Raw genomic sequence first — 25,095 nt, 5'->3', positions numbered from 1 at the left:
ACAATCCTGCCTGAGAGTGGAGAGCATGGAAAGCCCTCGGGGACAGTAGTACAATATCTATCATTTGATGGCAAGTCAACAGTAAATCACAGAATCACAGAATTGCAGAGATGGAAGGGATCTCAGTGACTATTTTGTCCAACCTGTACCTGAAAAGGCTACAGCATGCCTAATAAGTGAACATCTGGTCTTCATCGGAAGACCTCCAATAAGGAGGAACATGCTAAATCCAGAGGCAGACCATTCAGCTTTTAGGGAACCCTAATCATTGGCAGGGTTTTCCTGACATCCAGCCCAAACTTGCTACTTCCATGCCTCACTTCTACTTATCCCCCTCTGGAACAAGTTCTAGTCTCTCCTCCATGGGATAGGCAGCCCTCCAAATGCTTGAAGAATGCTATCATATGCATTCATTCCCAAGTTTCCTCCTTTCCAGGATGAATATCTGTATTTCCTTCAACCAATCCTTATATGATATGAACTCAAGGTCCTTTACCATACTGGTTGTCTTCCTCTGGATGCTGTCCCCAATTTATTCTTTCTGTATTTGTATGAACACACACACACACACACACACACACACACACTCACACACATATATCCTATTTGCATATAGTGTAGACTGGGAGTTCTTTGAGAATAGGGACTGATTTTTACTTTTTTTTTTTTGCCTTTCTTTGTATCCCCAGTGCTTAGCACAGTGCCTGGAACATAGTAGGTTCTTAAACCTACTATGGAAGTCAACTTAGGTTGACTTCATTCTATAAACTGTGGTACCTGGAACTGAACACATCGTTCCAGACAGAGTCTGTCCAGGGCAACATCTGGCTGAATTCTCACCACCTAATTTCTTCCTTTCTTAGTGTAGACCAAAGTCAGCATTAGCTTTCTTGCATGCTACTTGACACTATTGACTCACATTGAGTTTTGTGGTCCACTGAAGCCCCAAGACCTTTTTCCAGACAAACCATTACTTAGCCATGCCTCCTAAGAAAAATATTTTACATTCTTCCCTATTAAAACCTTGTTACTATTAACATCTTAAAAATATTTTTTCTCTTCTTTTCTCATGTCATTAATGGACAGACATTAAGAGCTAACACCAGCTGTTATGGCCTCAGTTTCCGTGATTACCATTTTTTTGGCAAAATTTAAAAGGAAATCAACTTAGCCAAGAAACTAGTCAACTTTGAAAATAACTGATAGATAACCAGTTACTAAAAGGTTGTTTGACTGGATTAAGGGATTATTTTTTAAAACGTGCTCTGTGTCTGTAGGCGTAGCCTTTTGGGAACTACTTGAATTGTCTAGAATGGTATTGCAATTTTGTTTTTTAAGCTTCACATGATTTTTGAAACTGTATTTTACTTGTATCATTTTTATTGAGATGAGGCATCTGGAGAAGTTTGCAAAGATAATATTTGGGTCTTTTTAGGATATTTTTCATTGAAAGCTTTAGAATCATCTTTGGTGATGATGAGTCAATGTTAAGGTGTAGTAGGAACAGAAGAAAATATGGAGAATAATTGGGATAGTGATGTCCTAAATCAAAGGGTGAAGCCAGATCAAGCCGAATTAGCCAGCATTTATTAAGTTGTTTCTGCATTCCAGACACCGTGCTAAGAGGTGAAAGTGCTAGTTTGTTACATACTAGTAGTTAATAGCACTTTAAGGTTTACAAAGTGCCCCACAATTTCATTTGATACTCACAACCACCCTGTAAGGTAGGTGCCTTTATTATCCTCATTTTGCAGGTAAGGAAACTGAGGCCAGCTAAGGGATTTAATCCAAGCTTGCAGATCTAGGCAAGATTCAAACATAGCTCTCCTTTACACCGAGTTCAGCACTCCATCCATTGCCTGATCTAGTTGCCTATAACATTTAAAACAAACTACATCTGGCCCTGTCTTTTCAAATGTGGGTGACTAGGTGGCACAATGGTTAGAGCCTGAAGTCAGGAAGACTCATCTTGTGAGTTCAAATCTGACCTCATACTCTTACTAGCTGTGTAACCATAAGTAAGTCATTTAATCCTGTTTGTCTCAGTTTCCTCATCTGTAAAATGATCTGGAGGAGAAAATGGCAGACCACTGCAATATCTTTGCCAAGAAAACCCACATAGGGTCACAGAGAGTCAGGCATGACAGAAATGACTCAATGACAACATTTCAAATATCATCACGATCATAGCAAGGGTTCTCCTATGTTAGAGGGAATCAGTAATCGTTCGTTGGATGAACAAGGTAGCTCAAGCAGCTATGCTGTGGTCTGGTTTGCCTACCACAGGGAGACAGAGCATGAAGAGGACACACAATTGGAGATACTTATCTGGGCCTCTCAGTTAACCGGTAGACGCCCGAGACAGAACTGAAAAATAACACATAGGAGAGGCTGGAGTGTGGTGGAGTGAAAAGAATATTGGGTGTGAGGTCAGGACAGAGACCTGGATTATCAGATCATAGGCCTAAAACCGGAAAGAACTTTGGAGGTCCGCCAGTCCACCTGGCTCCTTTTACCAATGAGCAAAGGAAGACCCAGGCAGAGAGAGAATCTCCTGAAGATTGCACGGGTAAGAAGTGTCAGAGCCAGGATTGGAACCTGTACATTAAAGGACAGCTGACAGTTACACAACATGTTAAGGTTTTGCAAAGTTCTGTAGTTTTGCTTAAAAAACAAATCTACTCTGTAGACACAGATAACAACAACCCTGTGGAGATAAGTACTACAAATACCATTATCTTCATTTTAGAGATGGGTGAGATGAGGCCCAGAGTCACCGAAGTAGAAGTGTCAGAGGTAGGATATGACTATATAGACCTTTCTGATTCTTCATCCTGTACTGCTGGCATGTGACTCCAGATGTGTGATCCTGAGTTAAATACTTGACTTTAGGAGACCAGAGAAATAATATGGCATAAAGTCTTACAGTCAGGAAGAGCTGAATTCAAGTCCTCCTCCTGACCCACACCAGCTTCATGACCCTAGGCAAGTTTCTTTATTTCTCTGGGTCTCAGTTTCTTCATCTTTAAGATGAGGTTGGGGCAGCCAGGTGGTGCAGTGGATAGAGCACCTGCCCTGAAGTCAGGAGGATGTGAGTTCAAATCCGGCCTCAGACCAAACACTTTACACTTACTAGCTGTGTGACCCTAGGCAAGTCACTTAACCCCAATTGCCTTAAAAAAAAAGATGAAGTGGTTGGACTTGAAAGAACCTCTAAGGTCCTTTCTAGCTCTAAATTGCAGGCCCTATTATTCTTTCAGTGCCCCTAGGCAATTTTCTCCAGCGTAAAAATTATAGAAGAGTGCTGGTCTGCATCACTGGGGGGTCGGGGAGTAGTTCTCACACACTTATGAAATCACAGGTACAGACCATCCTACCTCCCCCCACCAAAAAAAAAACAATTAAAAAAGACCATTTATTTCACAGGATTATTGTGAGGATAGTACTTTGTAAAGCTGAAATGATTTATGATCACCCTGTTGGAACACCCTCTGCCTTTTCTAATCTGTAGGAAGATACACTCCCTCCATTTTAGGAATCATTGTGTCCTTAGGGGTTTTTGAAACATTTTGCCCCTTAATTTTGAGTTCCAAATTCTATCCCTCACCCACTGAGAAGGCAAGCATACAATGCCCATTATATGTGTGAAGACAACGCAAAACGTATTTCTACTTCAGCATCATGTTGGCAGACACGGCCAGATTGTGGTGGGAAGAGTAATGAAAAGCTCTGTAGCTAATTGGCTCGTCGACCTTGGGCACGTAACTGTTCCCCTCTAGATGTCCACAGCTGTAAACTGGAGATGTCTCCCTCCCTACCACATGTGGCTGGTTGTAAGGAGTAACTGCATTAACGTTTGTAAAGCATCACATAAACTTCAGCTCTTGTTTTGTTTACACGCTAAGTGCCACTTTCAGTCGGGGGTTTAGCTGAACTTTGTAGCTCCCTATGTAGCAGCGGGCCATGTATACTGCAGGCCGATGCTGTAGTTGTTTGGCCTTCGTTCTCAGAGAGTTCCATGACACAGAAATGTTTGCTCAGTCGGGTTGAATTGAATTGCCCAGGGCACTGGGAAATAACCAAGGGACCTTCCTGGTAGCCCACTTGCCATCCCTTTGGAGTTGACAGTCTTTGTATCTCTAGCATCCAGCAGAGTGCCAGACACATAGTAGGTATTTAATATTACTTTTTGATTGGTTATTTTTATGTAGTCTTATTTAAAATCAAGTTGAATATTTCATTCCAAAAATTAAGGAAAGAAATCAACACAGGGTTTGATTTTTTAAAAATATCTTGGCCTCCTCATAACACTCAATGAAATAAGAGATGTTTGGGCCGGAGTCAAGGCAGAAAATCAACACTTGGTTTCTTTTGTAGCAAATAAACCCAGTTTGCCAAGGCTACATGGGGCAGCAAGAGGGCGGTCATGGCCAGGATGCCAGATGCGTTGTTCTGGAGGACAATGGGGACTTGTGTACACATTTTCTATCTATGAAAGGAATGCTGTGCACAGCTGTAGCTGCCGTGTTAAGTATATCTGTTTCTAAAATGTCCCTTAAAAATTATAACCCCCTTTTAATGGGGAGTATAAATTCAGTTAGGCTGGGTGCCAGACCCCCTCAACCTCAGCCCAGGAATTTTCTTTTTCCATTACAGTGCCCTCTTTGATTGCAGCTATACCACAAGGGAACACTCAGCATTTTTAGCTTCTTAATTATTTTTAGTTGTAAATTTGGGCACAGCGGGCACATTGGTTTATTTAACCTGGTCATCTTTCCCATTTCTCTACCATTAGATCTTTCATTCAGCTTTGAGAAAAGGATTCTGGGGGAAAAGCATAGGCTTCTTTTCCTAGTTTTCCAACTGAAAAATACCATTTTTTTATCTTGAAAGACTGATATAAGTAAAGGACAGGTGAATAGGTGAATGAAAGTTAGGCCTCTTCAAAAGTGGAAGGGACTAATTCAAGACATAGTAAGGTCCCCATCACTGATGGCTGCTGGGTGGAAGCTGGTCCTGCTTGTTGGGAATACTGCAGAAGAGATTTCTGTTTAGAAGCCATTTGAACTTCACTCACCTCTGAGATTCCTTCCAGCTTCTGTAAGTTATGTGAGTGGAAGGCAAAAAGGCTTCCTAGAGGAAGGAGTCACATATGTGTGTAAATAATCTTTTATTTAGGAAGAATAGTTGCTTTTTTGTTGTTATTGTTGCTGCTCTTCAGTCATGTTTCACTCTTCATGACCCCATTTGGGGTTTTCTTGGCAAAGATGCTGGAGTGATTCGCCATTTCCTTCTCCAGCTCATTTTACAGAGGAGGAAACTGAGGCAAAGTCAAGTGACTTACCCAGGGTCACACAGCTAGTAAGCGTCTAAAGCCAGATTTGAACTCAGAAAGGTGAGTCTTCTTGACTCTGGGCCTGGCATTTTATCCACTGTACCACCTAAGGGCTCCAAATATTTGCTGTTGCTCAGCCGTCTGTCACTTAAATCCAATTCAGTTGCAAGTCATGTAATCATCTTCCTGATGTCATGGTGCTCTTTGAGAGCAAAGGATAAACCACAACACGACTGCTCAGTATGAGGCATAGAAATTCTCCAGGCCCCTGTTCATTTATCTGGATGCCTACCCATCTCACTGATATTTTATAAGCAATGTTTATAAAATGCTTTGGGCTCTTCTGTTGTAAAGTATTGCCTAAGACCAAAAAAAAAAACCCTCCCAAAAAGCAAAATGATAATTTATTCTGCAAGAATTCTTACTGAATTGAATCCCCCCTGGCAGGTCCTAGGAAAGAAAACAGTAAGCTAGAGTGTGCCCAGTGGAGGACAACAAGGAGTGTGAGGGGCCTCAGGATCGTGCCATATATAGACTGGTTGAAAAACTGGAGGCCATTTAGCCTGGAGAAAAAAAGACTTAGAGGAAACACCATAGTTATGTTTAGGTATTTGATGGGCTGGCATAGTGAACAGCAATTAGATTTGTTTTGCTTGGCTCCACCAAGGGTTGAAGATGGCAGAAAGTCACATTTAGGCTAAAGGTTCTTCGAGTTGGATGGGGCCCCAGAGGCCATCGACTCCAATCCCCTCATTCTACAAATGAATACCAGAGGCCCAAAGATGTCAAATGATTTTTCCCAAAGTCATACATGCAGTAAGCATTGGAGATGGGATTCAAACCTAGGGCCTTAGTCTCCACTGGTATTCTTTTCCACTGTGCCATGATGAATGCAATCCTGAGGTAAAGAAAAACTCCCTAAGAATTAAAGCTGTCCAAGAGGGAAATGGGCCACCTGAGTCAGTAGGATTCTCCTTATTTCAAGTCATTAATTGATCAGTCAACAAACATTTATTGAACCCTCAACTAGGTGCCAGGTACCATGCTATGTACTGAGGATAAAAATACAAAGAATGAAACAGTGCCCATTTGCAAGCTTATAGGGAAAACAAGTACTAAGTAGCCTATGAGGTCCCTTATAATCTGAGATTCTGTGATTCTTGTCCCACATCTATAGATAAAAGGAATGTTAGGTGACTAAATGCCCATTTGATGGCCAACAGAATTTGTGAAGTTATCTGGAATGTAGTTTTAAAAATGCCTTTTAAAAAAAATGATTCATTTCAGGCACTGTGGGTAAAATGTGTCGGCCCCACGCATGCACTTGTGCAGTTCAAATATGGAGAAGCTCGGGTCGTGCCCATCATGTTCATTACTCCCATGGGTGGTGCTATGCGCTGTCCAGTTCTACAGGTAGGAAAAATAGCAATTCTTTAAGCTACCTTTTCCACTGTTCACTCTGTTCTTTGCTTCTCACAGCACAAGTCACAGATGACAACACTATACTTACATTCTTTAGTAAAGTATGACTCTTTGACTCTTTGTTGAAGAAATAATATTAACTCTTCTTTCTGTGGCTCAAAGCTACCATTTTCCTCTTGCTAATTTATAGTTGCTTAATTAACTCCATACAATGTAAATAATAATCATATTGACTTGCTTTTGCTAGAAATATTATCACCTTGTTTCCAACAGGATGCAGAGCAACAGAGGGGCTGTAATTTGCCCAGGATTTATCATCTTTTCTTAACTTTACAAGAATAAATTAACAGTAATTTATGACCAACGTACATTCCATTGCTTTCCCTTGGCATTGTATTTAATTAACTATATTTTTTAGACCTTAAAACATAATTAGGCCCTCAAAAGTTTATGTGGCTCATATGTGAATGGATAATATTTGTGATGCCATGGTATTTTCTCATCTAGTTATGAATCCCTAAAAGATTGGTGATAAAAAAGAAACAAGCTTTGGGAAGATAAAGTTTCACAATGATTTGCTAGTTTTAGTTATTGCTTGGTTGGTAAGCCAGTTGAAAAGCAATCTGTCAAAACACTATTGAATTCAGAGTTGTATGGGATCTTGGAGGTCAATTTCTAGTTTGTTCTCCATGCTTAGCAAGGTGCCTTGCACAATAGTAAATGTTTAATAAATACTTACTGATCGTTAGAGTGGTTAGCTGGCTAGTTGATCTCTGGCAAGGAAAGAATGGAGCGGTTCATCCCAGCATCCCAGAAAAGCAGAATTTCAATGGAAATATCTCCTAAAGCAACCCATTCCCTTTTGGGGCTGCTAGCAAGTTATTTCTTATAGGGAGCTAAAATGTTTCTTGGGGTAACTTCTACCATCTTTTTTTAGTAGTTTTTGCATTTCAGTTCATATCAAGGACCTCCTACATACAAGGCACAGTCACAGCTACTAGAGATCCAAAGACCAAAAATAACATAGTTGTTGACTTTAATAAGTGTATATCCTGTTGAGGTAGGGAGATATGACTTGTATATAAGTAAATGTAAAAAACAAAAAAGATGGTTTGTCATAGGGCAGAGGAGATCCATAGAAAGTTCTCTAGGAAACTACTTTCAGTTGGCAGTAACTTCAATAAGACAACACAAGCAGGTCTGCTCTCTTCTCAACATGTCAGCCTTTCTGTGGTGTAGAATCAAAGCACTTGGGGTTCAGACACCGTGTTGGTCATTTACAACCTAGGTGACCTCTTCACCTCATGGGGCCTCAGTTTTTTCTTCTGTAAAGTAAGGCATTTGGACTAGATGATCTTCTAAGGGCCTCCCCAATTCTGAGTTTATAATCCCAGCAGTAGTTAAAGTAGCCATCATCTGTTGTTGTTGCTGAGTTATTTCAGTCGTGTCTGACTCTTTGTGACCCTATTTGGGAGTTTCTTGGCAAAGATACTGGAATGGATTGCCATTTCCTTCTCCAGTTCCTTTTACAGATGAGAAGACTGAGGCAAACAGGGTTAAGGAACTTGCCCAGGGTCATATAGCTAACAAGTGTCTGAGGCTAGATTTGAACTCGGGAAGATGATTTCCCTGGCTCCAGTTCAGGCACTCTATCCTCTGTGCCACCTATTTACCCAAGCCATTATATTTTACCTCAATCATCTCTTCTCCAGGCCATAAATTTACTCAACTCTTTTAATTGTTTCTTATAAGACATTGTGTCAAGCACCATTCATTTCCTCTGGATAGACTTTGGTTTATCAATATCTCTCTTAGGATTTCAGTTCCAGAAATGAATAAAGTGCTCCAGACGGGGTCTGACCATCAGGGAGTACCCTGGAATTATTAGGTCTGTGATCGACTTATCATCCTTGGTGGTCTAGTAAAACTAATTTCTATTGTTTCTCCGTATTAAAATTTGCCAGTGTTGACATAGGGATAGGGCCTGCACATGTGGTTTCATTAGTATAAGGAAACCTCAGGTGAGGAAACTCCCTCTTACCAATTCAGGCTGGCCTTTTCTCCTTTCTCCACGACTTCACAATATTAGAGAGTTTATTGCAACCTGAGAATTTAAATGATTTGCCCATGGTCACACAGCCAATATGTGTCAGAGGCAGAATCCAATCTCAGGTCTGCTGGTCCTCAGTCCTCTGTGTTATGCCTGCCTTTTCAGCATTGATATGTGGTAGTTAAAACTCTTAAAAAAACCTTAATGTTGCCTAAACTTATGTTAACATGATGTATTTATTCTAAAGGAGGATTATTCTATACAAAATGCATTCTTTTGTACAGGTTGGAGACTATGTGTTTGCCAAAATTGTCATACGAAGAGGATATGATTTCTATGTTCCAGCTATTATCACAGCAACACCCAGTGAAGATGAGCCATATGACCGATTCTATACTGTTTTGAAGTGTAACAACAGAAGAGTAAGTAGGCATACATCAACACAATGACACTGGGCTGAAAGGAGACTGTGGGAGAAAGAGAGAACAATTTGGGAAATAGTCATTGTAGTCGTTCACCTGGTACCTTCATGAGGAAAATTATGAAAACAATAACATAATTACATTATGTACTGGCTGAGTATAGAGGATTACACATTTACAGAAAAAAAAATGGAAGTACGTTCTGACGTCCAAGTAGGGAGGGTAGTATATTGAAATGCAATTGAATCAGTGCCAAGATCAGTTGGTTGATTGATTAAGACCTTGTTGCGTTGAGTGCCACCCACAGAAACAACACCAACCATCACAAAACAGTGTAGAATCTTCCCACTGCTTTCATTTTTAATATTATACATACTGACATGGACACATAGAGCAGGCAAATAGACAGTGGGATAACCACATTCAGTAGGGATAGTAAATCGAGGCATTTGGCATTGCTTTTGGAGAAGGTTTACTGGCAAAGAGTATGAAAAACATATGAGCTTGGAATGATTAAAGGCAGAAGTTAAGTCATAGGGAAAGATTAACCAAACAATCAGAAAGCATTTATTAAGTTCCTACTGTATGCCAGGCACTGTGCTAGGTACTGGGAATACAAATACAATGAGTTCATCCTAAGGCAGGGGGAGGGAGGAAAAATCAAGCACTATATATGCAAGATAAATACATGGTAGTTAAATACAAGATGGTAGCTGGTTGCCGGGGAGCAGTCTTGTGACGGGAGATCAAGAGAATTTTCATGTAGGCAGGATTGCTTGAGCTGTAATTGAGAATACAAAACAGCACATGTGAAGGGCTATAGAACACTATAGGACAAGATGGGAAATGTTAGGGAGGTGAAGAGCACAGTAAAACAATAAAGACAAAAAGATGCTGCCTTTGACAGTGTTGGAAGAACAGAGGAATGACTGAGCTGGCTGTGGCAGGAAGCTGGGCAAAGAGCAAGTCTGGGAAAGATGTAACCAGAGTCTGACCTAAGCAAAGAATGTTGGGATTAGAGAGTAAGGGGCAGATGTGTGAAAAGCAGTGGACGGATGGCTGTGGAAACCAATCTTTCCTTGGGGGGAAGGACAGAGAGGAGTTAAAGAGGACTTTGATGAGTGAACCAATAAAACTATGAACAGATTCTTAACCCTGACTTTGAACTGCTCTCTTTAAACCTACCCTGTTGAGGAGAATGGCACAGAGAGCTCTGCTCGCTGCTAGCATGGGGCAGTTTGGGGTAGCAATGTGTCTGCATATGGGCTACTACTGACTGAATGGTTGCTATTGTTGTCATTATAGGACTTTTGCCTCAGAAGTGGCCTTATTAAAATCAGCCAAAACAAATATGCACTCTCTTGTTCCTTTATAAGTTCTACACCAATGAAAGAACCCCCAAAGTAAGTGTGCTCTAACTTCTTACTTCCTGAATTAGATTGTGCCTTACACTTTTATTTTCATCCTTCAGTAGAGAGCAATCATCCTTTAAATATATAGGGAGAAAGGCAGAGATGTGGTACATTTTGCCTGAAAATACTTCAGTTATTTTATCCCTTAATCTTCATTTGTCTATTGAATGAGTATTCTATATCCATGAATATTATTTCAAAATTCCTGGAAAAAGCACACTCTTAGATGATTAATGGCGAGCAGTTCTCCAACTGTTAATTAGGACTCAAGAAAAGCACCATTCTCACACACTGTCTACATAATAGCAGGGTTAGACTAAGTAGAGCCTCTGTTCAGGTCCTTCTCTGATGGCATGGAGGTGACCCAGTGCCAGCCCTAGAAGGTCCAACTGACCTGGAAAGGCTTGAAGGCAGGGCCAGGTAAGATGTGTATGTATGTCTGTTTTCTGAACACTAGCCTAGCTAAGTTTAGAGAGGCTCATTAACAGTTTGGCAGTAGAGTGATTCATTTTTTGGCCACGGCAACACTTAAAATCAGCTATGAAGTCAAAAAGACCTGAGTCCAAATTCTGCTTCAAACATCAGCTCTGTGACCCTTAGCAAATCACTTCACCTGTCTGGCAGTTTCCTCATCTGTAAAATGGGGGTAAAAATAGCATCTACTTTCCCCCAGGGTTGGTGTGAGGATCAAATGAGATAATATTTATAAAGCTCTTTGTAAACTTTAAACTACTTTACAAATGCTAGTTATCATTATTATCATTATTATTTGCTACTATCAAGATACTAGTTACACCAGTGAAAACTCAATGTATTGAAGTAATATGAGGAAAATGGCAAACTATAATTTCTTTAAGCTCTTAAGGAAAGAGCTTTAAGTTTCTTTGAATACTTTGCCCTCTGTATGTATCCCTTACAGTATATTTTAATGTTCGTTCCTCCTGTAAATAGTTTTAAATTTTTTTTCAAAGGATGATTGAGTGGAAATTTATGTTTGTCTTTACCTCTGAGATTACCATACGTAGGCATCGTTGCTCACCTGGTGGTAGTGTATACCATTTGCAAACACAGCGCCCTGGTTCTCAATTCATCTTGTGTAGGGCTATTGTAACTGGCTCCTAATTGGTTTCTCTGTTTTTGGTCTCTGCCGACTTCAATCTATTCTCCACATAATCACCAAGTTGATATTCATGAATCACAGATCTGAACAGATCATTTCTCTGCTCAAAAATCTTCTCTGCCTCTCTGTTGCCTCTGAGATAAAAGGCAAAAAATCCTCAGTCTGGCATTATCATCATCATCATCATCATCACCATCATCATCAGAATCTGTGTAGTGCTTTAAGTGATTTAAGATTTGCAAAGCACTTTGTAAACATAAGTTATCTGATTTGATCCTCACAATAACTCTGTGAGATGCTATTATTATTATTATTATTATTCTCATTTTATAGGCAAGGAAACTCAAGAGGCTAATTAAGTCCCTTGCCCAGGGTTACCCAGTAAGAAAGTGTCTGAGGCATGATTTGAACTCCAAGTCTGGTGCTCCATCTAATATGCTACAACTATTTTTAAATCTTCCATAATCTGGCTCCCACTTACCTTTCCCAGCATGATTCATGTTCCCTTTCTTCACATGCTCTCCATACCAGATAAAGCGATCCCCTTTTCTGCCCTACACAACATTCCATTTCCCACTTCCCAGTCTTTGCAAAGGTGTCCCCATACGGGCACGTCTGGAGTGTGCTCCTTAGGACACCCCCTAGAATCTCTGTCTTCCTTCAAAGCACAACCTACACACCCATCCCTAGGTGAGGCCTCTTCTGATTTCCTCCAGGTGTGCTCCAAGATAAATGCCCTGTCCTGCTTGAAATTACCATGTATATGTTTCATATAGTTACTTCTCAGTGTACGCCAAATGTTAGCTTTTTGAAAGCACTTTCCTTTTTGTATTTGTATGCCTTGAACAGTACTTTGAATACAATAGGTGCTTTAAAAATGTCAATCCTCTTCAGCTCTGGGCATCATCTAAAATGAAAACCTTGTTTTTCATTGCTTCAACTTAAACCAGAGCTACACATGTCACTAACTTTCCGAAGTGAGGAGAGCATTCAGCCAATTGCTTTTATCTGCAGCTGTCTGTATTATCTGACTGTTAGTGCCACAAATAAAACAAATTAAGTTGCTATAAAAAAAAAGTCAATCATATTTGCAACAAATATGACAGGGCCTGGGGCAACTAGGTGGTACAGTGGATAGAGCACTGGGCTTGGAATCAGGAAAACTCATCTTCATGAGTTCAAATCCAGCCTCAGACACTCACTTGCTGTGTGACCCTGGACGAGTTACTTAACCCTGTTTGCCTCAGTTTCCTCATCTGTAAAATGAACTAGAGAAGGAAATGGAAAGCCATTCCAGTAACTTTGCCAAGAAAACCCCCAAAATTGGGAGGTACATAACTGAAATGACTGAACCACAAATACAGGATTTAGTACACAGCAGGCGCTTAAGAAATGGTGGTTGGATTTTTTTTTTGCATCTGTTTATGAAAAGCTTTGTGCTAGGCCCTTTATTTACAAAGATGAAATAAGACCTAGTCCTTGCCCTTGAGGAATTTATAGTTGAGTAATTCAAGCAAGCCAACCTGAATAGGAGGTAATATGACCCAAAAGAACAAATGATATTGCAGCATATCAGTGAAAAGAATTTTTATTTATGGTGCTGGTAGCTTGTCAATAATTCAGTCATATAAAAGAGCCCTGACTTGCCAGTGGTTATATTCAGAAATTTGAGGTGATCTAGAATGGCTGAATTATAAAATAATCATATTGAGCCAATTCAGTGATTTATTTGCTTGTCTAATGGGTAGATTCACAGTTCAACATGATGTTGACTGAGCTATCTTTGTCTATTGCTTCTATTTTCTGCCACAGGGTTTTGCATCGTTAGCTAGCTAATATATTCTCTAAGCCACCATAACTTCAAGACATTAAAATTTCCCAGCATACAAACTTTGATTTAGGAACCTAAGAAGGGGTGACAAGTCCAGAGCTGTCTTCATCAAAGGGCAGAAGTCATTTGGTTGGGCTCAGCGGGGTCAGTTCATTGAGTAATATAGAATCCACTTCTCTGCCCTATGGGGAGAAGACCTGCCATCAACATGGACATTCTCCATACACGCTGTTGTCGATGTTGTCGATGTTGAGTCGTTTCTTTTGTGTCCGACTCCCTGTGACCACATTTGGGGTTTTCTTGGCAGAGATTTGCCAAGGTTTGCCATTTCCTTCTCCAGCTCATTTGACAAATGAGGAAACAGAGGCAAACAGGGTAATGTGACTTGTCCAGGGTCACACAGCTAGGAAGTGTCTGAAGTCAGATTTGATCTTATGAAGATGAGTTTTCCTGATTCTAAGTCTGGTGCTCTATCCACTGCACCACCTAAATTATGGACACATGCCTAGCCCCCAGGAGGCAGCTTGCTTTGAGGGTGTAGCCAGGTGCAATTGATAGAAGGTTCGGAAGTAATAACTTGGGCATATTATATTCTTCCATTGGTGCAGCTGGTGCGCAGATATATGCCCAAAAGGGAAGAGCGGTATGAGTTAATTTAAAAATTCTTCTGTCCAAATGTGTTTTAAAATGTTCTGAGGGGAGAGTGAAAGCAGAGTCCCTTTAAAAATTAAAAAGCAGATCTGCCGGAGGTTCTTGCCAGGTAGATTCAATGGATTCGGTTCAACAAAGATTTAGCCTGCTGTACGCAGAAGGGTATAAAAGCTAGCCTCAGAGCTTATGGCACAGAAAGAAATACAGATACATGGTGAATAACTTTAGCAGCAAAAGGAGGAAGGAATTTGAAGTGAAATGTAGAAGTGTGCGGTTGCCAGAGAAACTTCTTCCTGATTGGAGAAAAGGCCGTCTAGAGGAACTCGCCTTGTAAGTGCTGCTGCTATCATCCATCAGCCTCTTTTTAGATAAACCTTGACCCGGTTTCAGAAGGTTGGTAGCAAGTAAGAATCAAAGCAAAAGCAAAGCATCAGAACCCTCTGATGGCTTAAACTGGGCCTGAGGCTGGGTATGCAAAGTGCTTACCCCCTCAGCTTCTGGAGAGTTCTGAATTGGGACCTGTATTCAAATCCTGACTCCAGGGGCAGCTAGGTGGCGCAGTGGACAGAGCACTGGCCCTGGATTCAGGAGGACCTGAGTTCAAGTTGACCTCAGACACATAACACTTACTAGCTGTGTGACCCTGGGCAAGTCACTTAACCCCATTGCCTAGCCAAAAACAAAAACAAAACAAAAAAACCAAATCCTGACTCCACTACTTCACCTACCTGGGTGACCCTGGGCAAGCCACAGAAGGAGTCTCTCTGGGCCTCATTTTCCTTATCTGTGTAAAATGAGGAGACTGAATTGGATCAGTCTGCTGGTATCCATTAGCATTTATTAAACATTTACTAAGTGCCAGTCATTGTGCTAAGCACTGTGAATATAAAGAAAGGCAAAAGTATTTCACGGCTCTTAAGGACCATGTAATCCTAATGGAAAGTAAAATTATCTCTGAGGTCCCTTCTGATTCCAAATCTATGCTATTATGAAACATGTACAGTCCCATACCCTGTTGTTTGTCTCCCTGGAACCTGCTGCACCCCAGAAGGACACATCAACATAGATAGGAAGACAAACTCCTGGGGATTCCCCTGTAGCCACCCTGCCTCACTGCTCTCAGAGTCCTAGCTGACTCTCCCTCGGTTTACTCCAGTGTTATCATTGGGGGCATCTGTAGAATTGTTAGGGACTCTCTTCAGTAGACCAACATTACACTACAGTGTAACCCAGCGCAGTGCCTGCTGTGAGTAGAAAATACTGGTAGGGTAATACATAGCATGTATTGTGGCTGCCTCTCTTCCTGCCCACTTCCCGTAGTCCCATTCTGTTGCCTTCTCCATGTGGCTACCGCTCCTGGACTTCTTATCCTTTTAGGTACCTACTGTATACAAGACACTGTGCTAGGTACTGGGGAAATAATAGCAAAAACAAAACAGTCCCTGATCACAAGGAGCTTACATTCTACCCGGGTTTGGGGGTGGGGGTGGAAGGGAGAGAAAATATGGACATATATAAGTACATATTAAATAAAACAAGGTAATTTCAAGGGGAAGGTTTTCACAATGATTTCGAAGTTACTATATGAGAAAGGTTAAAGTTAAAGAAGGAAAGAGAATGGAAGTAGCAAGTTATAGGCGAGTGAACTTGACTTGGGTCCCTAACAATGTGCCATGAGAGAGCTTGTTAATGGGACATCTATCTAGGAAAAGCTGGGATTGTTTGACATCAAGAACAGGTCATATCAGAACCTCTGTGTGCTACAGCCCCTCTGAATTCTTGCATTTCAAATGGAATTTGCCAGCTATGGGCCAGTGAACTTCCATTCCCAGCAGAATTCCAAAACGTATTATTGGAGAGCCTGTCAATGAGCATCAAGGAGAAGCAGTGACAGCCTGCTTTGCCTTCATCATTTGCCCTGGCTTTTGAGTTTTGTGGGTCATTGTCAGAACAATTGATCGAGCTTCCCCTGTGGGGGGACAGATCACTATATCAAGATGTAAGAAGGGCATAAAATAGGCCCTCTGTCCTCAAGGAGCCAACAACCTGATAATCAAGATGATCTCAATCTTTGAAATAAAGTGTTGCCTCGTCAGGCAGTCTAGAGAACTCTCGCATCTAGAACTCAAGGCCGATAGTTCAGTTTGTGCATCTGACCTGATGTAACTGGTAGGTGATCAACCCTAGGGGAGGCAGGTCAGTCTTAGACATCTCAGTGTTATAGCACAGACCCAGTATTTCATTCTGGATTAAAACACCAGACCACAACCTCAAGAGTCAGACTTTCTGAACCAAGTGACTTCACCCTGTTAAGGTCTCAATTTTGGAAAGAGCCTGGCTTCTTGGAAAGGTTAGAAACACTGGATCTAATAAAATGAGAAATAAATCTGGTTCTTTTTCCTTTCCTCAGGAGAAAAACTCAGTTAGAAAGGAAATGAGTGTACTCCTGATTATTTAAATTTATATCTACCTTTAGGGTCCAGCAACATTCTTTTAATACGTGAGTATGATTGTTTAATCTCATTGTGGTGGATCTGGAGAAGCTGGCTCCAAAGAAGACACGGAACTGACGTCCCAACGTCTCAGCGGTAGCTTTGGTTCTGGTCTCCAGTTCCATCCTCCCATTCCTAACTCCTATTTCACAAAACATTAACATCTCATTAGCTCTGTTTCTTGAGATCCATTTGGTGGTTTCCCAGGAAGCCATTTTGCTTTGCAATGATACCCTGGTGGGAATTGTAATTCTCAGGTTATTTAATGCTCTTCCTTTTATACTGTATTACCTTGCTTCACACTGTTTTCCCTGCTGTGGCTTGAGGAAGTCGTTGACTGAAACATAAAGATTCAATAGCTGTCTATGCTGTGACTTTAGATGAACCACTTCCCATAATCTGACACTGGAGGTAATTGACTGTTTTCCTCTTAGAGGAAGCCGTGCATTTGAAATCATTAAACTATGCAGTCGAAATCGTTAAGCTATTGCATGTCATTAACTAGTTTAGTAATTTCAGTGAATGTCAGGGGCCCTTTGGCTCTTCTTGGAGAAAAATGTGAAGATCAAATGTGCCATTTCTAACCCCCAGTCTTTGCGTGCACTCTGAGGAAAACCCATAGCTTTTTGCCTCCACAAGAAGCCTCAGCCACTGGAAGTTTTTATTGTTCATGTTTCATGATCTAACTTTTAAGTTTGAGGGGAAAGAGGAGAGTGAGTAGAAAGGGACATGCCCCTTAATCACCTTTCTGATGCAGCAGTAAATTTATGAAATAAAACTCTTCTGACAGTCAAGGTGGTATAGCGGAAAATATGCTAAATTTACTGTCAGAGGACTGGGGTTTAATCCTGGTTCTGCTGTTTTATTTTCTATGTGACCTTGAGCAAGTCATTTCTCCTTTAGTGGGGAAATTTCTTTATCTGTCACTTATCCCCATGTACCTCAGTTCCTCATCTGTAAAATGGGCTGGAGAAGGAAATGGCAAGCCACTCCAGCACTCAAGAAAACTCCAGATGGGGTCATGAAGAGTTGGACGTGACTAAAACAACTGAACAACAAAATGTCTAGATGGTTGAATGAGATACTCTCTCAGGTCCTTTCTATCTCTGAACTCTTATGATCCAAAACCTGCAAATGATTGTTTTCCTTATTCACTGCAAGATTTTAACAGTGGCTAGAATGCTGGAACTAGAGTCAGGAAGACCTGAGTTCAAATCTGATCTCATTCGCTTACTAGCCATGTGACCCAGGGGCAAGTCACTTATTAACCTTTGTCTGCCTCAGTTTCCTCATTTCTAAAATGGGAATAATAATAGCATCTGCTTCCCAGGGTTATTGTGAGGACAAAATGAAATGTTTATGAAGTGCCCTGCAAACCTTAAAATGCTATGCAAATGCTAAGTTACTATGGTTATCATAGTTACGTTAGACTAATAAATCTCAATCACTGTTAAACATTGTATGCTCATTAAATTAAGACTATGCTTATGAATGTAGACACTAGAACCTGCCCCTCTGCCTCTTCCCCTCGATAACCTTCTTCCAAGCACAGCTGGCGTATTATCTCCTACATGAAACCCTTCTCGATTCTCCCAGTTGAAATTACCTTGGTTTACTCAGTATATACTTATTTGTCTGTATCTCCTCAGTTGTATCTCCTCGTAGATTGCAAACTCCTTTATTTTAGACTTGTATTCTCAATACCTTGCACAGAATAAATGCTTAATAAAGGTCTATTGAATTAAATTGAACTTACAGTTTAGGATACCCATTGAGAGACATAGAGCTTAGCACACTGCCTGGGGCACATAGTAGGCATTTTAAAAAGTGTTTATTGACAGCGAATGCACTTGTAGCCAATGAAGGAGAGGTACGTATAGGCCAATGCTGATCACAGAAGAGGCCTAGTTTTATCTGAGGTGACTTTGGAGTCTCCATTTGGAGTTTCCCTGCATGACATCATAGAATGTCAGTTCCCCTCCCCGATTTATATTGGGGGAATTTGAGATCCAGAGAAACCTAATTCAAAATGGCATTTCTGTGAAGTGATTGTTCCCATCTCCCACTCAAGCTCTCATTTTATTTATTCCAGTGAAGAGACAGACATTGGGCTATTTCCCACTACTTTGCCCTCTTCCCTCTAGTATCAATTCTTTCTTTCTTTTTCTTTCTTTCTTTCTTTCTTTCTTTCTTTCTTTCTTTCTTTCTTTCTTTCTTTCTTTTTTTCTTCTTCTTCTTTTTCTTTCTTTCTTTCTTTCTTTCTTTCTTTCTCCCTTCCTTCCCTCATTCCTTCCTTCCTTTCTTTTTTTTCATTTGCTCTGCATTCTACCTTGGCATTCTTAGGTCCTGGGCCTGGACTAATTGAACTGGTTTTCACTAAGCAGATGGTTTGGCGTTTGTGCTTAGGAGAAACTGGGGAAAGAAAGGAGAGTGTTTGTTGGGAACAATGTCTTCTCTATCTTCAAGGAGGTAATGCCTAGCTTAAGGGATAAGTCAAAGTTTCTATCCACTCAGAAATGACATGGTGAGAATTCTAACCACCCTCATGCTTTCCTCGAAGCAGAATCTTCCTTGGGTAAGCTCATGGATCCTTGCTGGGGAAGTATAGTAGTTTATATGCCAAATATTTGCTTCGTTCACAAAATTGCATTTCATTGTGAATTATCTCAAGCTGATGTCAAAGCAAACCATTTTCTTGAGTATAAAGGGTTCCTGGTTATTTGACTAAAAGTTTATCTTGATCATGTTTCCTGAGCACTGTCTTCTTACTCTTCCCCTCCCTTAGCTCTTTTTTCTCTAAATTTAATTTTAAATTTATGGAATAAAACAAGCATTTCCATATCATCGTATAATAAAAAAGATGATTGCACATGAAACTGCAAATCCATCATATACAACTTGCTATTCTTTTTAAATATATAATAAAGTTTTCATGTAAATTTCTTTTTTTCCCTTTTTTTCTTCCCTCCCCTCACTGCATCCTAGAGATGGCTACCCTTAGACACAAATATATATGTATTTGTGTCTAATGGTAGTTGTATGTGTGTATGTAAAATTATTGTATACATGCTTCTATTTATCAGTTCTTTCTCCGGGTGCAGATAGTGTCTTTCTTCATATGACCTTTATTTTTAATTTGGGTATCTGTAATAGTCAAAATGCCTTAGTCATTCAAAGCCATTCTTAAAACAATATCGCTGTTACTGTACACAATATTCTCTTGGTTCTGTTCATTTCACTCTTTACCATTTTGTGTAAGTCTTTCCACATTCTTACAAAGGAATGAACATTTATATCAATACCAGAGGTCCTTTCCCTGGCCAAACTCTCCCTGTTCATTTAACAGATTCGGGGGAAAAAAAATAAAACAGAACTTCCACCACTTTTTAATAATGCTATTCATTGAGAGATAAGCATAGGATCCTGCTAGAATATGTACAGGGTCCAGAGCCAATTAGAAATGTGGGCACCCAAAGCAAACATTGTAAATTGTTTCTAGGGCAATAAGCAGCATGAAATATACGCTCACATCAACCTTTTTCAGTTAACTTGACTTAGGCTGAGGGGAAAGGATTTTTGACACAAAATACCCCATGGGAGGAAAGGCTTCAGGACACTTTCCCCTACAAGGGGACACAGAGATCCAAAAAATAATGAGCAGAGACCCTAGGACTCTCAAAGGTCACTAAAAAGTGGATCTAGGTCCTTAAAGAGCTTATCTGTGGTGTGGCTACATCAGGGTGGAAGCACCAGTGGCTTCCTCTTTTGAACAATGATTCTTAAAAACTAGATGGAAAGATTAGCTTTTTTTTTTTAACCTGCTGAAGAAGTACAAGTTCTGTCAGAGTTCCCTAAATTTCAGATCCCTGAGATAAAAACTTTAGTTATCCCACCCTAGTTGTAGCTATGACAAGATCTATCCCTGATCAAAACAGGGAGAAATAAGAAGGAAATGTCTGTGCTTTCCATAAAGACAACCAAACAATATTGCTTTTTGCTTTTTAGGCAATTGGGGTTAAGTGACTTGCCCAAGGACACATAGCTAGTGAGTGTCAAGTGTTTGGTCTGAGGCCACATTTGAACTCAGGTCCTCCTGACTTCAGGGCAGGCGCTCTATCCACTGCAGCACCTAGCAGCCCTGTTTTTTGTTTGTCTTTTTGTTTGTTTAAAGCATACCAGAACAACTGAACCTATAAATACAAATAACCACTACCCTTCCTAGTAATTTCCTAGGAAGGTGATACATATCTTTAAAAAAATAATGCCGTGGCTCAAAACATTTGTGAAAACTCCTCATTTGAAGCTGTTTACTTGTAATATCCTCGATGGTCATAGAATCATGGAGCAAAGAATCACAGATTTAGAACTGGAAGGAACTTTAGAGGAGGCCAGGAAGCCATGTTTGGCTCTAAATGTAAATAATAATATATAAGAATGTAAATCCAGGTAAATAAAATGAGTTTTGGCCCCCAAAGAAATATGAATCACAGTATTACTATACAGGAATAAAGAGAGGCTTTTTCATGGGATTCATCACAGGCTGTGAAAACAGATTGGATACAGGCACTTATTTCCAAGTGTTCTGAGGAGGCACAGCATCACTTGAATAGGTGTACAGACTCTTAAAGCCTCGCTTGGAAGGGCCCAACACTCATGTGGATGCATGATTTCTGATAACTTTTAAATATATCTATGTATTATTACTTTATAATCACGCTGTATCTTAATTTTTAAACTTAAATCTATATACATTAATGCTTCGCTGATTTGTGATTTCATCGACGTGGGCTCTCCCTTCACTGATTCAGATTGTGATTTTTAATACACGGTCTTCAAGAGTTGCTGTGTTTGAAAAATTCATCACCTGGTAGCCAACCTAGCGATAAGCCTTTCCAGATTTGGAGAGATGGCTGTTGGTTGTTGGCATATAATACATAGTGGATGCATATTCAGAGCTATAACCAAGAATTTTTTGCTCCTGGGGCAAGAAACACCAGGTGTACTCTCAGTTGTGTGTGGGTATGTTTGGGTAGAGGGAGTGGTTAAGGTAGAAGTTCATTACAATCCATCCTTTGGTAACTGCCTGTTTCAATTGTTCTTGTGCTAAATGTTGTTACTCCTACAATGCTGAAAAATTGCAAATGCCGTCAGCGCCCTCTAAGTTTGAGACCTTCCAAATTTTGTACTCGGGGTAAAACCCCAGTCGCCCTGCCTCAGTTAAAGCGCTGACCCTACATAAAACTTTTCCAGCTCAGTAGAACTCTCCAGGACTTGTGTTTCACTGGCATGCTCTATTTCGGTTTCAGTTTCATGTTTGTTTTTTTTTTAATTTGGAAAATTTTGTGACGTGTACCTTTAGATGGAGACATTTGGGAGGGTGGCGAAAATGGGGAGTGGGAACCTAGTCCAGATGAGGGTAAGTAGTCATTCTCCTCTCCAAGTTTCAGATTTATGTATCTTGTATTGGGCCTGACTAATTTGATTATTTGGGTAGCAGACCACTGTATGAAGTAGAGGAAAATCCATTTTGGTGGCCACGTAGATCCCAATGTTTCACTGTAGGGTGTTCATGCAAGTTTGTTGAATTGCAATGTCAAACCTAGCCTAAACTATGTGTTGGCTGTTTTGTAAAGTCTTATAAAAATGACTTGAGTGGAATAAATCCAGGCGAATTGAAACTCTCTGGTGGTAAGATTATTTTCATTGTGTGTAGGGGCCCATGGAATGACTGCTAAAGAAATCCCCTGAAGCCAGTTTGTGAGCCTGTTTACATGTCACTAGCCACGTCTTTCCTGGGCCTCTCAGCAGATTCTACCTAACTCCAGTTACTTTTTTTCTAGGCAGGAAGAGAGGAGATGAATTCTGATTTTATGTTCTTTCCTTTCGAAGAGGTTGAGACTGGCCCATTAAGAGACTCAACAGATGAGAATTCAAAAAGGAATAAGAACAAGAAGAAATTTGACACAAAGAAGCAATCCCAAGAGGTCTTGTCCTCAGACTCAGAGGATAGTGCCTATGAAGCTGAGACACACATGTCCTGTTCCAAGGCAAGGGGTGGGTCAAGGGGAGGAGGGTTCCCAGACAGTGTTTCTAAGGAGAACAGTAACAAATACATTAAAAGTTATGCTCACCAGATTAAAACTTTCCCAAAGTATCGTCAGTCTAAAGCCCTATGCAGCAAAAAATCTATTTAAGTTGCTCTACTTAACTATTCTCTTCCCCTAGAAACAATCTTTAGGACAGATTCTATTGAGCTGGTCACCAAGTCAGACCTACCATCTGAACTAGTTCCACTTCCCGTAGGCCCACTCAAAGCTCTGGGGTGAGCCTGAAAATAACAAGGGATTTACCGATCATTATTCAAGACCATTGTAGCGATTCCACTTCCCAGCCCTGGTAGAATGAGACATTCAGGGTGGTTGGAACTGAAGTCACACATCTGATTCATTTCCATGTGAGTTTTTCATGGTTTACGGACCAGACCAACCAAGAAACAAACAAGCAAAGCCTTTAATCCGCATTTACTTTCCCAAACCTTCTGCTTTAAAAAACAAACACCTTATTGGCTCTTGCCTGATCATGCTTTATCCCGTTCTGTTTCCCAGGCCTGATTTCTCTAGCTAGGCGGGAGTTTTTCCCACAAAGGGCTCACTCTGGCCACTCTGGGGTAACCTCAATGCTCTGGACTTTGGAGCTATTGTGTCCTTATTTAACCTGAATTATTGTCAACGGTTTTAGAAGTTTTCTGGAAGTCAATGTATTATTAACCCAGGTAGGGTTGACTGCAGTGCAACCAAGGTGTGAAATTGTTTATTGTATATCATTTATACCAATTATTTGAATTGTTATCTCACACCAGATACTGTCCTGTTTTCCACCAGGCTAATATTACCTGATTTACCAGCACCTTGGAATACTTCAGGGCTATTGCCAATTCTTCCTATCAGTTGCATAAACTGTTGCATAAGCCGCTTGTCAAAAGTACAGAATCAAAATAAAAATCTTAAATTGGAACCATCTCCTAAACAGTGTGCGGTGTGTTTGTTAGCACTTTGTTGCTCTGAGCACCCAACAGCTATGAGGTATAGATGTGTTCATTTCTATTGGAGCTTCTATTATTTCACATACATAAAAAGAAAGAAGTGCTCTTTCCTTCTTCCTCTTCATTAGTAACTCCTGGCCTAGATAGTAACAATGATACTGATTATTAAGAAGACATGCATTGCCCCCCACCTTTTCTTAAACAGAGAATATAGTTCCACATATGAGAAAGTACAGTCCAGATGTGAACCCCCATGCAGCTATATACCCAGGAGGGCTAGCAATCATGAAGTAGCTGATGAAAGTATTATCCCCTCCAAAACATGGGACAATGAAGTCAGGCTAGCGGAAAAGCCCCTGAACCTAAAATCCCAGAACCTGGGCCCTGAAGTCAAACTTAGCTACTTTCTCATTGTGTGATCTTGCGTCCTTATCTTTATTAAACACTGGATGGCCTTGCTAAAAACATTGTTCAACTCACCAAAAGGGCTAGTGCTTAGAAAGCACTATGCTCACCCTGGCAGTTCTGTGCTCCACCTTACTGTAGAGGGAGTCCTGGGAAAGTATCAGGCCCTCTCAGGCTCTCAGACAAAAGTGATTTTCATCCCCTGGCTCTGCCTTTCCCTGAGTCTCCACAGGTGTCTTTCTAATCTGAGGGATGTCATCAATGAGGATCTGCCCAATCAGAATGAGTTTTTTGACCTATCTACAGGAAACTTGATATTCTCTTTGAATTTGCTCCATTTCACTGAGCCTTACCCATATTACTATGGTCTAAAGAGATGGATTTCATGTCCCCTGCAACCCCTGTAAGAACAAACATGCCTAACTATATACAATGTTTTATCCTTTGTGAAGGATAAAAAGGGACAACCGCACAATGAAACATCCACTGTATGCATGCCTGCCCCCTAACTTCTCCTAAGATCCCAGCCACTCCCATCAAATACATAGGCACATTATGAACCGAGTCGTTTAAGGAAAAGACAATTCCATTGTTCTAACTTCACGAGGCCACCATTCTTGCGAAGCCGCAGAGGAGTTTAGGGAATACAACACAATAGTTTCCAAATACTGTTCAATCCTCAGCCTCCCAGGAGGTTGAATGATGGAGGAGAGAAATGTGGAAGCTTAGCAGTCATGGCTGGCTCTCAGTGCTATCACTTTTCTCCTCATGGATCTGTAACAGACAGTAACCTCCAGCTGTCTTTCTGCTTCTTGGTTTGCTGTTCATTGACTGGGTTGTCCAGGACTCCACACGTCCCACCAAGCTTTGGTCCTCCTTTGTGGAGCAGCAGGGACAGCCAGATACAGACTTG

The 25,095-nt window shown here is 40.7% G+C and overlaps 1 protein-coding gene across 1 annotated transcript in view; it reads left to right on the top strand.

The window, feature by feature from the left end:
- The window catches only part of VWA3B (von Willebrand factor A domain containing 3B), a 200,534-nt gene extending 176,773 nt beyond the window's left edge, over window positions 1-23,761 (top strand). The window contains 5 exon segments of the mRNA XM_078146122.1: window positions 6,631-6,748; window positions 9,092-9,229; window positions 10,535-10,632; window positions 11,653-11,737; window positions 22,576-23,761. Of these exon segments, the coding sequence (XP_078002248.1) occupies window positions 6,631-6,748; window positions 9,092-9,229; window positions 10,535-10,632; window positions 11,653-11,737; window positions 22,576-22,929 (793 nt within the window). The 3' untranslated portion in view covers window positions 22,930-23,761.
- The last annotated feature ends 1,334 nt before the right edge of the window (window positions 23,762-25,095 follow it).

Source organism: Phascolarctos cinereus, unplaced genomic scaffold (genome assembly GCF_003287225.1).
Source record: "Phascolarctos cinereus isolate Bilbo 61053 unplaced genomic scaffold, phaCin_HiC Scaffold_726;HRSCAF=1367, whole genome shotgun sequence".
Classification (NCBI taxonomy): Eukaryota; Metazoa; Chordata; class Mammalia; order Diprotodontia; family Phascolarctidae; genus Phascolarctos; species Phascolarctos cinereus.
This window is presented reverse-complemented; position numbering and strand designations above follow the sequence as displayed.